The following is a 12,585-nucleotide window of genomic DNA, read 5'->3' on the forward strand; positions in this document are numbered from 1 at the left end:
AGCCAATCACATTAAACAAAAGTATGGCATTAGATACACAACTTTTGAAAATGATTTGCAAAGAGTACCATCCTTTCTCTTTAGTTGAAGATGCAGAGTTTAAAAAATTTATATCTATGCTTTGCCCAAATTATAATTTACCGAATCGAAAAACATTATCAAACTCTTTAATGCCCAGATTGTATCACGAGTTATTTGAAAAAGTTAAAAATGATTTGGCTGCTGCAAAGGCAGTTTGCCTTACATCTGACGGATGGACAAGTATAAATAACATAAGTTTCTATGCAGTCACGGCACATTTCATAGATGTGAACAGTCAGCTGAAGTCATACCTTCTAGAGTGCTCACAGTTCGAAGAAAGACACACTGCAGAAAATATTTCGAATTGGGTAAAGGCTGTTATTGCAAAATATAATATCAATTTTAAAGTTACTGCAATGATCACAGACAATGCATCAAACATGAAAGCAGCTGTCGTGCTTCTGAATCTTCCGCATATCCCATGTTTTGCACATACATTAAATCTCATTGTGCAACATGCCATACACAAGTCAATTCAGAAAATTGTTGATGAGGTGAAAAAGACAGTAATGTACTTCAAGAAGAGTCCTTTTGCATTAAACAAATTTGCTGAAATGCAACAAAATTTGAAGAAAGATAAATTGAAACTGAAACAAGACGTGCCAACGAGATGGAATTCTACTTACGACATGTTAGAAAGATTTCTATTGAATAAAGATCCCATCATTTCTTGCCTAGCTATTTTGGGTGGAAAGTCGATTACTTTAAACTTGAAAGACACTGACTGGGATGTAATTCAACAATGTATAAAAGTTTTGAAAGTTTTTGATGAGGTAACCAAAGAGATGTCCGCAGAGAAAACAGTCTCCCTGTCAAAAATGAAGATCTTGCCAAGATTAATGGCACGGCAACTACAGTCTTTTAAAGACAAAAATGAAAAATATCCAGAAGAAACACATGCATTAATAAATAATTTGCTGAAAGGCTTGTCAGAGCGATTTGGGGTCATCTCCAGCAACGAAGTGGTTGCACAAGCAACTTTATTGGACCCCCGGTTCAAAAAACAAGGATTTGCTGATGAGTCGACATTCCATGACTGCTACACGAGTGTCATAGCAAAAATGAAATCACTGTTAGCTCAACAAGAAGAAACACACCAACGATCTGAACCAGTTACCACCATAACAGGCGAGAGCTCTTCAATTTGGGACGACTTCGATGAAACAATAAATCAGCTCCAAGGAAGTCATGACCCGGGATGTGCAGCAATTGTCGAACTAGACAAATATTTGTCTGAGGCGTATTTGTGTAGGAACAGCGATCCATTAAACTGGTGGGGCACTAGAAGGTTGCTGTACCCAACACTGTATGAACTAGTCCTGCAAATGTTATGCATCCCGGCTACATCAGTTCCCTGTGAGCGTATCTTCTCAAAAGCAGGACAAATATGCAATGAGAGAAGGAACAGACTCACTTCAAGTAAAATTGAACAAATTTTATTTATAAACCAGAACATTGATTAGTTTTTCCTGTAACATATACTCATTGTGTTTGTCGACTGTGCATACTAAAATATATTACAGTAGTTGTATGTTACTTTTTATGCAATTAAAGTTTGTTTACATAATATGAATCAGTCTTATTTTCAAAATTTCCCTACCTGATAAAAATACTTAGAATTTTATTGTAATATTTCTATTTTTCCACCAGATGAAATGTATAACTTTTCTATCTCAAAGTGACTCAGGATGTAATATAAACCTATCAGTGATTTTTCCTTCATTGCGGACTGCAGTCATACTGTAATTTATGAATGAAAATGCAACCATTTGATTAAGTTTCATTATTACTTCATTTCACACTATCACTATTTAGATGTGGAGGTTTGTTTTGCGGGGCACTCAAAAGTGTCGTTATCAGCATACTATTTTAGCTATGTAGCCATTATCACATGCAAAGGTGAAATATTTATTACATATCTGACATGTCTGAATGATTGTTGTCACAATATTACAATCATTCAGACATGTCAGATATTTTATGACTATTTCACCTTTCACCATGATAATGGCTACAAAGCCAAAACCACGATAGTGCAAAATAAATCAATAATCAAAAACTTTGTCATATCGTGGAAATTTCAATAAACAATACAAAATTCTTACTCATTATCTGTGTTACTTCAAAATAGGATCAAATAAGGTCAAAATACAGGTGTAGTACTGGAATAAACCAAGTTTAAAGGGCAATGTGCCTTCCATTTATTTTCTATTGTGAATGAGTGGTGAGTCATGAAAAAGAGCTAGTTCACTTAAGGGAGTGAACAGTTCTGATCCGATCTCTGAAAAGAACAGTTTTGCCCATCTCTGTTCCAACTGTCAGCGCGAAGCCAGCTGGCTGTCGCAGTGGCCCAGTACGCGGGCCGCAATGCACGACTTTTTTTTCTTTCTATTGGCTGCCCTAGACGCTCTACCTGGTGTGTTACACGTTACATCCTTACCTCACTACTGACTCGGCCGTCTTCGTCTGTTCCTGCACCTGCAAGTACGTCTACCCTTCCCGCAGCTAACATTACGCAAGAACTCTACGTAAGCAGCCAACGATGAGAATGCAGCCGACAAAAACTCTCAGTCTTCAAAACATTTCTTAGATTGCTAGCACTATCGGATATGCGCTTTACACTGCTACAAAATGAGCTAACCAAGCAAGAACTCAGTGGTTCCTAACATTTAACGTGACTAGACTTTTACTTTAAAGTCTCCTAAAACGTTTATGGAATGCTGCTGGACGTCCAGAGTCACCTAAAGTGTTTTAGGATTAACTCTGAGGGAGCTTGTCGTTAGAGTATAAGATAGTTTTCCGATTCGACATCCGTATATGCTGGTAAATAGAGTTTTGAGATTCAAAAATTTCGGAAGAGGCGCTGGGCTCGAGTATACAAGAGAGTTCAGAATATTGCAGCAGACTTGCTACTTGTGTATCGTGGAAGTGTCAAGAGACGATTTTAAGTCATTTTTCACCTTACTATACCAACTGCAATTATTATAATAAAGTATTAACCACAATTTAAAAACAAGTAGCCTACCTCTATTGCTGCCCATGACTAAGGGAGACTTACAGCAAACTTCAGACTTATAATAGCCAAAGAAATCGGGTCATGAGTTTCGAATAACATTATGACGTAAAAAAAAATATTAGGATTGCGCTTTGAGAACTGAAGTTAAAGTCGAATCACAACGAATTATTTGCCAAAAACTACAGCGGAATTGATGATTTCTCAAGTTTTGCTGAAGAATATTATGAGCTGGAAATCATGCATCGAAGTGATGATTATAGACGTCTCCAGGAGTGCACTGCATGTGTAGAACATATTATCTTTAGTGTTATAACGGTAAAGTTCCGTAAATCAAATTAAGTTTCTGATATGACATTTCAAAAAAAGAGTTGTTCTGAAAAACTAATTTAAAAGAAAGGAAAAGTACATTCGTTTAATGAATGACAAAGAATTGCAGCTATCAATGCAACTGGATCTCAAATTTATCTGTTATTCTTAACATTTTTTATTCACTGATGACGAATAAATGTTTTTACTCGTGTAAGTGAATAATGTTTCAGATAATATTTATTATTCACGAATATTGAATAGTAATTTATATTTGTATTCACATAAATTTTGCCCAAGCCTGGTGCAAAGCGAAACGCATCGCACATGCACACACTGTTAATTCGCAACCTGTGTGGAATTGAGTGCGGGTGCGTGAAATCCGTGTGGCTCATTGCGACTGTGCCAGCCGCGGGTGCACGCGCCACGCGGCTGTCATTAGCATCGGCAATACTCGGCTACTTCCGTCAACGTTCGTCCATCATATTAGCGCTCTCACACGTACACCACACGTGCGCGCAGGCCACGCAGTAGGCCACGTGGTTGAAGGGCTCTAGTTGGGAGCTCCAACGTTAGTTGCCTAATGGGGAACCTTAAGGATATGGCTGTGAAGGAGGGGAAGGAATCCAATGTGCAATCTTTTTGCGTATCGGGAGGAGTTATTCCAGTTATGGACTTAGTGCTGGATGTAGTCATGGTGGTACTAACGACGTCTGGCGCTTTGGATTAGAAGAGATTCTATCAGGCTTCGGGAGCCTAGCTGAAGTAGTACAGACATGTAGTATCGTCGACAGAACCGACTGTGGTCCTTTGGTTCAGAGCATAGTGGAGGGCATGAATCAGAGGCTCAGGCGATTCTGCGACTGTTTAGCTTGCAGATTCCTCGACTGGCGCCATAGGGTGGTAGGTTCCCATGTCCTGCTAAATAAGGTCAAGAGTCCAGTACATGCAGAAAGTAGCTACAAAGGTAGTGGGGACTGTCTGGAGGAGACTGGCGTGACTTTTTAGGTTAAGTGGTCTCGGAAACGTGCAGAAAGGGTTTCAGTTTCAAAGGGTCCAGGACGAACACAGGAAGAGGATATACATAGGAACAACCAATACTGCAGTTGTCATATTTCATAGTTGTGTCGGAAAAGAACCAGACCCCCAAGAGCTAATAGAAAGCACTGTACCTCAGATCTTTATAGATCTGGAAAAAAAGCGGGAAGAAAAGTTGAGCCAAAATTTTTACCTAGGACCTAACTGTGTTCGGAAAGGGCAGATTAAATACAGTTGGTGGTGCAGGGTTTATTTCTGTAAGAAGTATTTTACCTTGTAGTCCAATTCAAGTAGATAGTTCCTAGGGGTTAGTAAGGGTGGGCGTTATACATACTTGACAAGAGGAATAAATTAATAATTGAGTCGACCACATTTTCATAAGAAAACTCCTTTGCTTATTCATTCACTCACTTGCTTTCTTATGAAAGACTTTTTTGAGAAGTGAAGGTAAGAGAAAAAAATCGAATTTCAGGAAATAAGGGAAATGATCTTTCTTATTATGCAGAAATCTTATTTACCTAAATTTTCCTAATTCTTCCTTCTTTAGCAGCCATAAAATTGATATGAATTCATTATTTTCCATGGTCATTGAGATACGACTTGACTATAGTTTTACGAAATTTGCATGAAACTTTAATTTTCTGGTATCTCTTAACACATTCTTTACATATATTATAATACCCATCTTTTCGATACTTACCTTTATGGAATTCTTCAGTATTCTTTTTATCCATACACTGACCATATACCTTTAGCTGAAGGTCGCTACCCATTTACAGAATATAAATTTTAATAGGAAAAATAAAAATTAAAAATAAATCACAGAGTGAACTACAGATCGTATTCCACAAAGTACACACATCAGAAAACGTTTTGCATCACCCCAGTTCCCAGAACTCCTGAAGATAGACGTTGACTGTTGATATTGTATCACAGACACAGTCCCTTTGACTGTTCAGAGACGTCACTAAATCCGCCCAAAGATGTAAACAACCATGCATGAGTAGCGCCTATTACATGGAGTGGGTCCGATAGCCGATCAGTTCCAGTCATTCCACCAGGAAGGAGGAACACGGCTTGTGTTGTCTGTAATTCAACCATGCCTAAACGGTCAATACCGCTGTTCGATCGCGTCGGCATTGTTACTTTGTGCCAGGAAGGGCTATCAACAAGGGAAGTGCCCAGGCTTCTCGGAGTGAACCAAAGCAGGCAACTCGAAGACATGCTGGTCATATGTACAGTACAGCAGAGGCAAGACCAAATCAATACCTTCACTCCACAATAACAATGCTGATATTATTAATGACAGAGCCGCTAAAGCACAGTTACTAAACACTTTAATCGGAAATACCTTCACAAAAGAAGACAAAGTAAATATTCCACAATTTGGATCAAGAACCTCTGGCAACTCGAGTAACTTAGAAGTAGATATCCTTGGTTTAGCGAAGCTCTAAACACTTAAGAAAGGCAAGGCTTCCGGTCCATATTATATACCAGTCTGGTTCCTTTCAGAGTATGGTCATACAATAGTTCCATACTTAGTAATCACTTACAACCCGCCCGCATCTCGTGGTCGTGCGGTAGCGTTCTCGCTTCCCACGCCCGGGTTCCCGGGTTCGATTCCCGGCGGGGTCAGGGATTTCCTCTGCCTCGTGATGGCTGGGTGTTGTGTGATGTCCTTAGGTTAGTTAGGTTTAAGTAGTTCTAAGTTCTAGGGGACTGATGACCATAGCTGTTAAGTCCCATAGTGCTCAGAGCCATTTGAACCATTTTTTGAACTTACAACCCCTCCCTCGTAGAGAGATCCGTACCCAAAGACTGGAAAATTGCACATGTCACTCCAGTATCCAAGAAAGGAAATAGGAGTAATCCTCTGAAATACATACCTATGTTACTAACGTCAATTTGCAGTAGGATCTGATTCAAAAAATATCGTTCTTGTGAAACAGAACTACCTCTTTATTCTCACGAAGTAATGGGAGCTACTGACAGGGGACATCAAACTGATTCCGTATTTCTGATTTCCAGAAGGCTTTTGACACCATTCCTCACAAGCGACTTCTAATTAAATTGCTAGGCTATGGAGTGTCGTCCCAGTTGTGTGACTAGATTTGTGATTTCCTTTCAGAAAGGTCACAGTTCATCTCAACTGACGGAAACTCAAAGTAAAACACAAGTAATATCTGGCATTCCGAAAGGAAGTGCCATAGGCCCTCTTTTTCCAATGACCTGCACGGAGAATCTGAGTAATCCTCTTAGACTGTTCGCAGAGGATGCTGTCCTTTACCGTCACGTAAGGTTATCGGACGATCAAAACAAATTACAATATGGTTTAGATAAGATATGGCAGTTGACTCAGAATCATGAAAAGTGTGAAATCATACACATGATCATTAAGAAAAATCCTCGAATTTCAGCTGCAGGAAATTCATACAAACCTAAAGACTCAGCTAAATGCTTAACTAAATACTTAAGGATTATAATTACGAATAATTTAAATTGGAACTATCGTGTGGATAATGTTGTGGAGAAATCAAACCAAAGACTGCTATTTATCGGCAGAACACTCAGAAAATCGAACAGGTTTACTAAAGAGTCTGCTTATACTGCACTTGTCTTCCCTCTTCTGGAATACAGTTGTGCGGTGTGGGATCCTCTGCAGACAGAATTGGCGGAGGACATAGAAAAAGTTCAAAGGAGAGCAGCTCGTTTTATATTATCGTGAAATATGGGGAGAGTACCATAGATAAGTACACGATCTCGGGTGCATTTCATTAAAACAAAGGCGTTTTTCAGCGTGGCAGGACCTTTTCATGAAATTTCAATCACTTGCTTTCTCCTCAGGACGTTGTTGGCGCCCATCTACATAGGGAGAAATGATCATCGTAATAAAATGAGAGAAAGCAGAGCTCGCACGGAAAGATGTAAGTATTTGTTTTCCCCGCGTGCTGTCACTAAGTGGAACGGTAGAGAATTTGCTTGAACGTGGTTTCATTGTCCCTCTATCAAGCAATTAATTGTGAATTGCAGAGCAATCTTGCAGATATAGATGTAGATGTATCTGAGATGACCTGTCTTAGCTGCCTCACCCTGTACAGAGAATAAGAGCGGTTCTGTCACACTTCCCTGAGGAACTCCTGAAAATACCTTTGTTTCTGATGAACGCGCACCGTCCAGGATAAAGTACTGAGTTCTGTTTCTTACGAGGTATTCGAGCCGTTCACATATCTCGGAACCTGTGCAGTATGCTAGGACCTTCATCAACAGTCTGTTGTGGAGCCCAGTGTCAAACGTTTTCCTAAAATCTAGGAAATGGAATCTACCTATTGACCTTCATCCATAGTTCGCAGCATGTAGTGCTAGGAAATGGAAACTGAGTGTCACACGAACGATGCTTTCTAAATCCGTGTGATTTTTGGACACAATGTTTCTGTATGATGATGATGATCATCATCATCATGATGTTTGGTTTGTAGGGCTCTCAACTGCGCGCGGTTTTCAGCGCCCGTACAAAATCTGAACCTTTGCTCAGCCCAATCTCGCCAGTTTCATGATGATGATGATGAAATGATGAGGACAACACAAACACCCATTATCTTTAGGCAGGTGAAAATCCATGACACCGCCGGGAATCGAACCCGGGACCCCATGCTCGGGAAGCGAGAACGCAACTGCGAGACCACGAGCTGCGGACATTTCTGTATGAATAAAATATATAACATTCGAACTTCGAATATTTCTTATATAAAATCGTCAAATGAGCATTTTTCCAGTGGCTTGGGATTTTGCGTTGGGCGAGATTTTCGAGATAAATACAAGTCAAACAAGGGGACAATGCGGAAGAGTAATGTAAAACCGAAATATGATTCCATCTGGACATGACGACTTCAACTGTTTCACATCCTTCTCAACGTCAGAGTACCTATTTCTACATCCTCCATAGGGCAGTCTGTTCACCGGCCAAACGTTCCTATGTCTACAGAATCCTTCTGCGCGAATTATCTTTTGAAAGTGAAATTCAAAACTTCAGCTTTCTTTTTGGTGTCTTCATTTGCCGCACCAGGCTGGTCTACAAGTGACTGGATGGAAGCCTTCCATCCTCTTAGTGATTTTACGAAGGACCAGAATATTCTTGGGTTGAAACTTCCTGGCAGATTATAACTGTGTGCCGGACTGAGACTCGAACTCGGGACCTTTGCTTTCACCGGCAAGTGCTCTACCATCTGAGCTTCCCAGGGTTCGAAGGAGAGCTTCTGTAAAGTTTGGAAGGTAGGAGACGAGATACTGGCAGAATTAAAGCTGTGAGGACGGGCGGTGAGTCGTGTTTGGGTAGCTTAGATGGTAGAGCACTTGTCCGCGAAAGGCAAAGGACCCGAGTTTGCGTCTCAGTACAGCACACAGTTTTAATCTGGCAGGAAGTTTCATATCAGCGCACAATCCGCTGCAAAGTGAAAATCTCATTCTGGATACATCCCCGAGGCTGTGGCTAAGCCATGTCTCCGCAATATCCCTTCTTCCAGGAGTGCTATTTCTGCAAGGTTCGCAGGAGAGCTTCTGTAAAGATTGGAACGTAGGAGACGAGGTACTGGCAGAAGCAAAGCTGTGAGGACGGGACGTGAGACGTGCTTGGGTATCTCAGATGGTAGAGCACTTGCCCGCGAAAGGCAAAGGTCCCGAATTCGAGTCTCAGTCCGGCACACAGTTTGATCTGCCAGGAAGTTTCATTTCAGCGCACACTCCGCTGCAGAGTGAAAATCTCATTCTATTCTTGGGTTGTCCGAAAAATATTTTGCTAAGGTGTGATGGTGGACGTTAAGTACTTCGCATATCGATCTTCTTATGAACGCACGAATTTCTAGTGGCTTTTGCCTATCGACATTTCCGCGTTCTTTTCTGAACCGAGAGTGTAACAGTCTCTGCTTCCTTAGGATTTTCCAAACTTATTTTTTAGCCTCAGAGTATCTTTTCCCTCCCTATTCAAGTTCTTCGCTCATACTTCACCTGAGTACGATTTACAATCAAGATTATAAACTTTGCACATATTCCTCTCAATATAACACAATCTAAAAAGCAAACTAATCCAGTGGGCAGGCCATGTAGCCCGTATGTCAGAAGAAAGACAGGTGAAGAAATCACATGAGGGGAAACAAACACGAGACGTCGCATACGACGACCAAGGCAGCGATGTATGGACGACTTTGTGAAGGACCTGATAGCTCTGGGAATTGAAGACACCTGGAGTAACCGGGCACAAAACGGGAAGAAACGGAGACAGTATGTGGAAGCAGCGATTGTTGGATACGTATGTATGTAAATATTTCTCTACACCCGTTAGACTGCTACTACGTGTCGTCCATTCATGGTTTAAGTAGATTTCTAACAACTGCTTACCTGGTTTTTCCAGCATAAAATCTCTCTTAGGTTTGTTGATTGATTTATTAAGATTAGTCGCCATCGCCGCTATGATGACGTCATGATCACTAATTCCTGTCTCTGTACTGACACTGTTGATCAGGTCAGGCCTGTTTGTAGCTACAAGGTCTAAAATACGTCCATTGTATATGGGTTATCGAACTAGCTGCTCACGATAGTTTTCGGAAAACATCTTCAGAACTACGTCATAAGACTCTACATCTACATCCATACTCCGCAAGCCACCTGACGGTGTGTGGCGGAGGGTACCCTGAGTACCTCTATCGGTTCTCCTTTCTATTCCAGTCTCGTATTGTTCGTGGAAAGAAGGATTGTCGGTATGCTTCTGTGTGGGCTCTAATATCTCTGATTGTATCCTCATGGTCTCTTCGCGAGATATACGTAGGAGGGAGCAATATACTGCTTGACTCTTCGGTGAAGGTATGTTCTCGAAACTTTAACAAAAGCCCGTACCGAGCTACTGAGCGTCTCTCCAGCAGTCTTCCACTGGAGTTTATCTATCATCTCCGTAACGCATTCGCGATTACTAAATGATCCTGTAACGAAGCGCGCTGCTCTCCGTTGGATCTTCTCTATCTCTTCTATCAATGGTATCTGGTACGGATCCCACACTGCTGAGCAGTATTCAAGCAGTGGGCGAACAAGCGTACTGTAACCTAATTCCTTTGTTTTCGGATTGCATTTCCTTAGGATTCTTCCAATGAATCTCAGTCTGGCATCTGCTTTACCGACGATCAACTTTATATGATCATTCCATTTTAAATCACTCCTAACGCGTACTCCCTGATAATTTATGGAATTAACTGCTTCCAGTTGCTGACCTATTTTGTAGCTAAATGATAAGGGATCTATCTTTCTATGTATTCGGAGCACATTACACTTGTCTACATTGAGATTCAATTGCCATTCCCTGCACCATGCACAATTCGCTGCAGATCCTCCTGCATTTCAGTACAATTTTCCATTGTTACAACCTCTCGATACACCACAGCATCATCTGCAAAAAGCCTCAGTGAACTTCCGATGCCATCCACCAGGTCATTTATGTATCTTGTGAATAGCAACGGTCCTATTACAGTCCCCTGCGGCACACCTGAAATCACTCTTACTTCGGAAGGCTTCTCTCCATTGAGAATGACATGCTGCGTTCTGTTATCTAGGAACTCCTCAATCCAATCACACAATTGGTCTGATAGTCCATATGCTCTTACTTTGTTCATTAAACGACTGTGGGGAACTGTATCTAACGCCTTGCGGAAGTCAAGAAACACGGCATCTACCTGTGAACCCGTGTCTATGGCCCTCTGAGTCTCGTGAACGAATAGCGCGAGCTCGGTTTCACACGACCATCTTTTTCGAAACCCATGCTGATTCCTACAGATTAGATTTCTAGTTTCCAGAAAAGTCATTATACTCGAACATACTCTCTGTCTGTACCAACTTCAGTGAATCTTTAGACGTCTCAGTCTATACTCTATAGGTTAAAGTCGCATCTTAATACTGCAGGTGTAGTGTAACGACGTATAGATTTGTTTATAAATGATTTTCTTTCGACATATGACCATGTGTAGACTTCGTCACCTACGTCAGTTACAACCCACTTCAAAATTATTTATATTCCTTTTTAAATTGTCTCAGAATGGTTCTTGAACGAAACTATAAAACATCATTTGAGTCGTATGCACAGAATTACGTCACTCGGGCCAATTGGTTTGCGTAAACTTTTTCAATTTTAGATGTCGTTTGTTTCTCCTCAGAAATTATATTGATACACGTTATCTGATTTAATCGATATTAGGACCACATTGAATAAACTTTTTGAGATTCAAAGTCGCGATGAACGCTGTCAAAATTCAATAATCTTGTCAAATATATTATTAATTCATTCACATAATTCTTCATAAATAAATCCTCGGAACACGTATTTCAACTTTAGTAGCATCCACTAGTTTATTATCTTCCTACATACAGCCGTGAACCTGAGCCTTGACAAGACAAAAACTAACATTTTCAATAAGATCAAACTTCCTATGATATCATTGTTGTACAATATTACAAAAATACATAAACAAAACTAAATTAAACTTATATTCACCTGCAAACTGGGCTGACACTGGTGGATGAATGACGCTTCAATTTCGTCCCACTACATACTCCACCCACAAGCTCAGTTTGTCAGGTTTTAACCAAAAATAAAACTTTTTCTATATACAATATTTAACTGTTAATACATTTTCCTCACATTTTACGTACTCTAGAGTCCTTGCTCTTAGATAGATTTAATCCTTTTACTACGATATTATTGTGACTGTTTGTCATTTACTCTTAATTGTGCTATTATGGTAATTCATAACCGAATATATGGAGATTACTCCTTTTCATTTAATAGTTGCTAGTAAATACTAATTTAGTACGTTCTTTAACGTTGTTACATTAGGACAGAGCGTTCAAATTGTGATAGATTAGTTTCAGTTTTATTCATTTACTAGAGTTATTCTTTCCAAAAACGTATATTACTAATAAGTTTCTCACAATAACTAATAGTACTATTTACTTTACGTCGTTCTTTTCCCTAATGCTTTATTTATGCCTGAGGTCAAGAAGAAATCAAGCAAAACTTTCTTTAGAATCTCGGCACGGCTTTCTTTACCTTCGGACACTTTGTTGGGTAATGGCAATTTATTTAGGAGAAACAAGCGAGAGAGCCCCGT

The 12,585-nt window shown here is 40.2% G+C and overlaps 1 protein-coding gene across 1 annotated transcript; it reads left to right on the plus strand.

Annotated features, from left to right (window-relative positions):
* Nucleotides 1–710: 710 nt before the first annotated feature.
* Nucleotides 711–1,544, plus strand: LOC126249210 (E3 SUMO-protein ligase ZBED1-like). Its single transcript, XM_049950864.1, has one exon. The coding sequence runs from the start codon at nt 711–713 to the stop codon at nt 1,542–1,544; it is 834 nt and encodes a 277-aa protein (XP_049806821.1).
* The last annotated feature ends 11,041 nt before the right edge of the window (nt 1,545–12,585 follow it).

Source organism: Schistocerca nitens, chromosome 3 (genome assembly GCF_023898315.1).
Source record: "Schistocerca nitens isolate TAMUIC-IGC-003100 chromosome 3, iqSchNite1.1, whole genome shotgun sequence".
NCBI lineage: Eukaryota > Metazoa > Arthropoda > Insecta > Orthoptera > Acrididae > Schistocerca > Schistocerca nitens.

Excerpts from the sequence above, each read along its gene's own strand:
- LOC126249210 (XM_049950864.1), top strand. The coding sequence starts at position 711 with ATGTTAGAAAGATTTCTATTGAATAAAGATCCCATCATTTCTTGCCTA.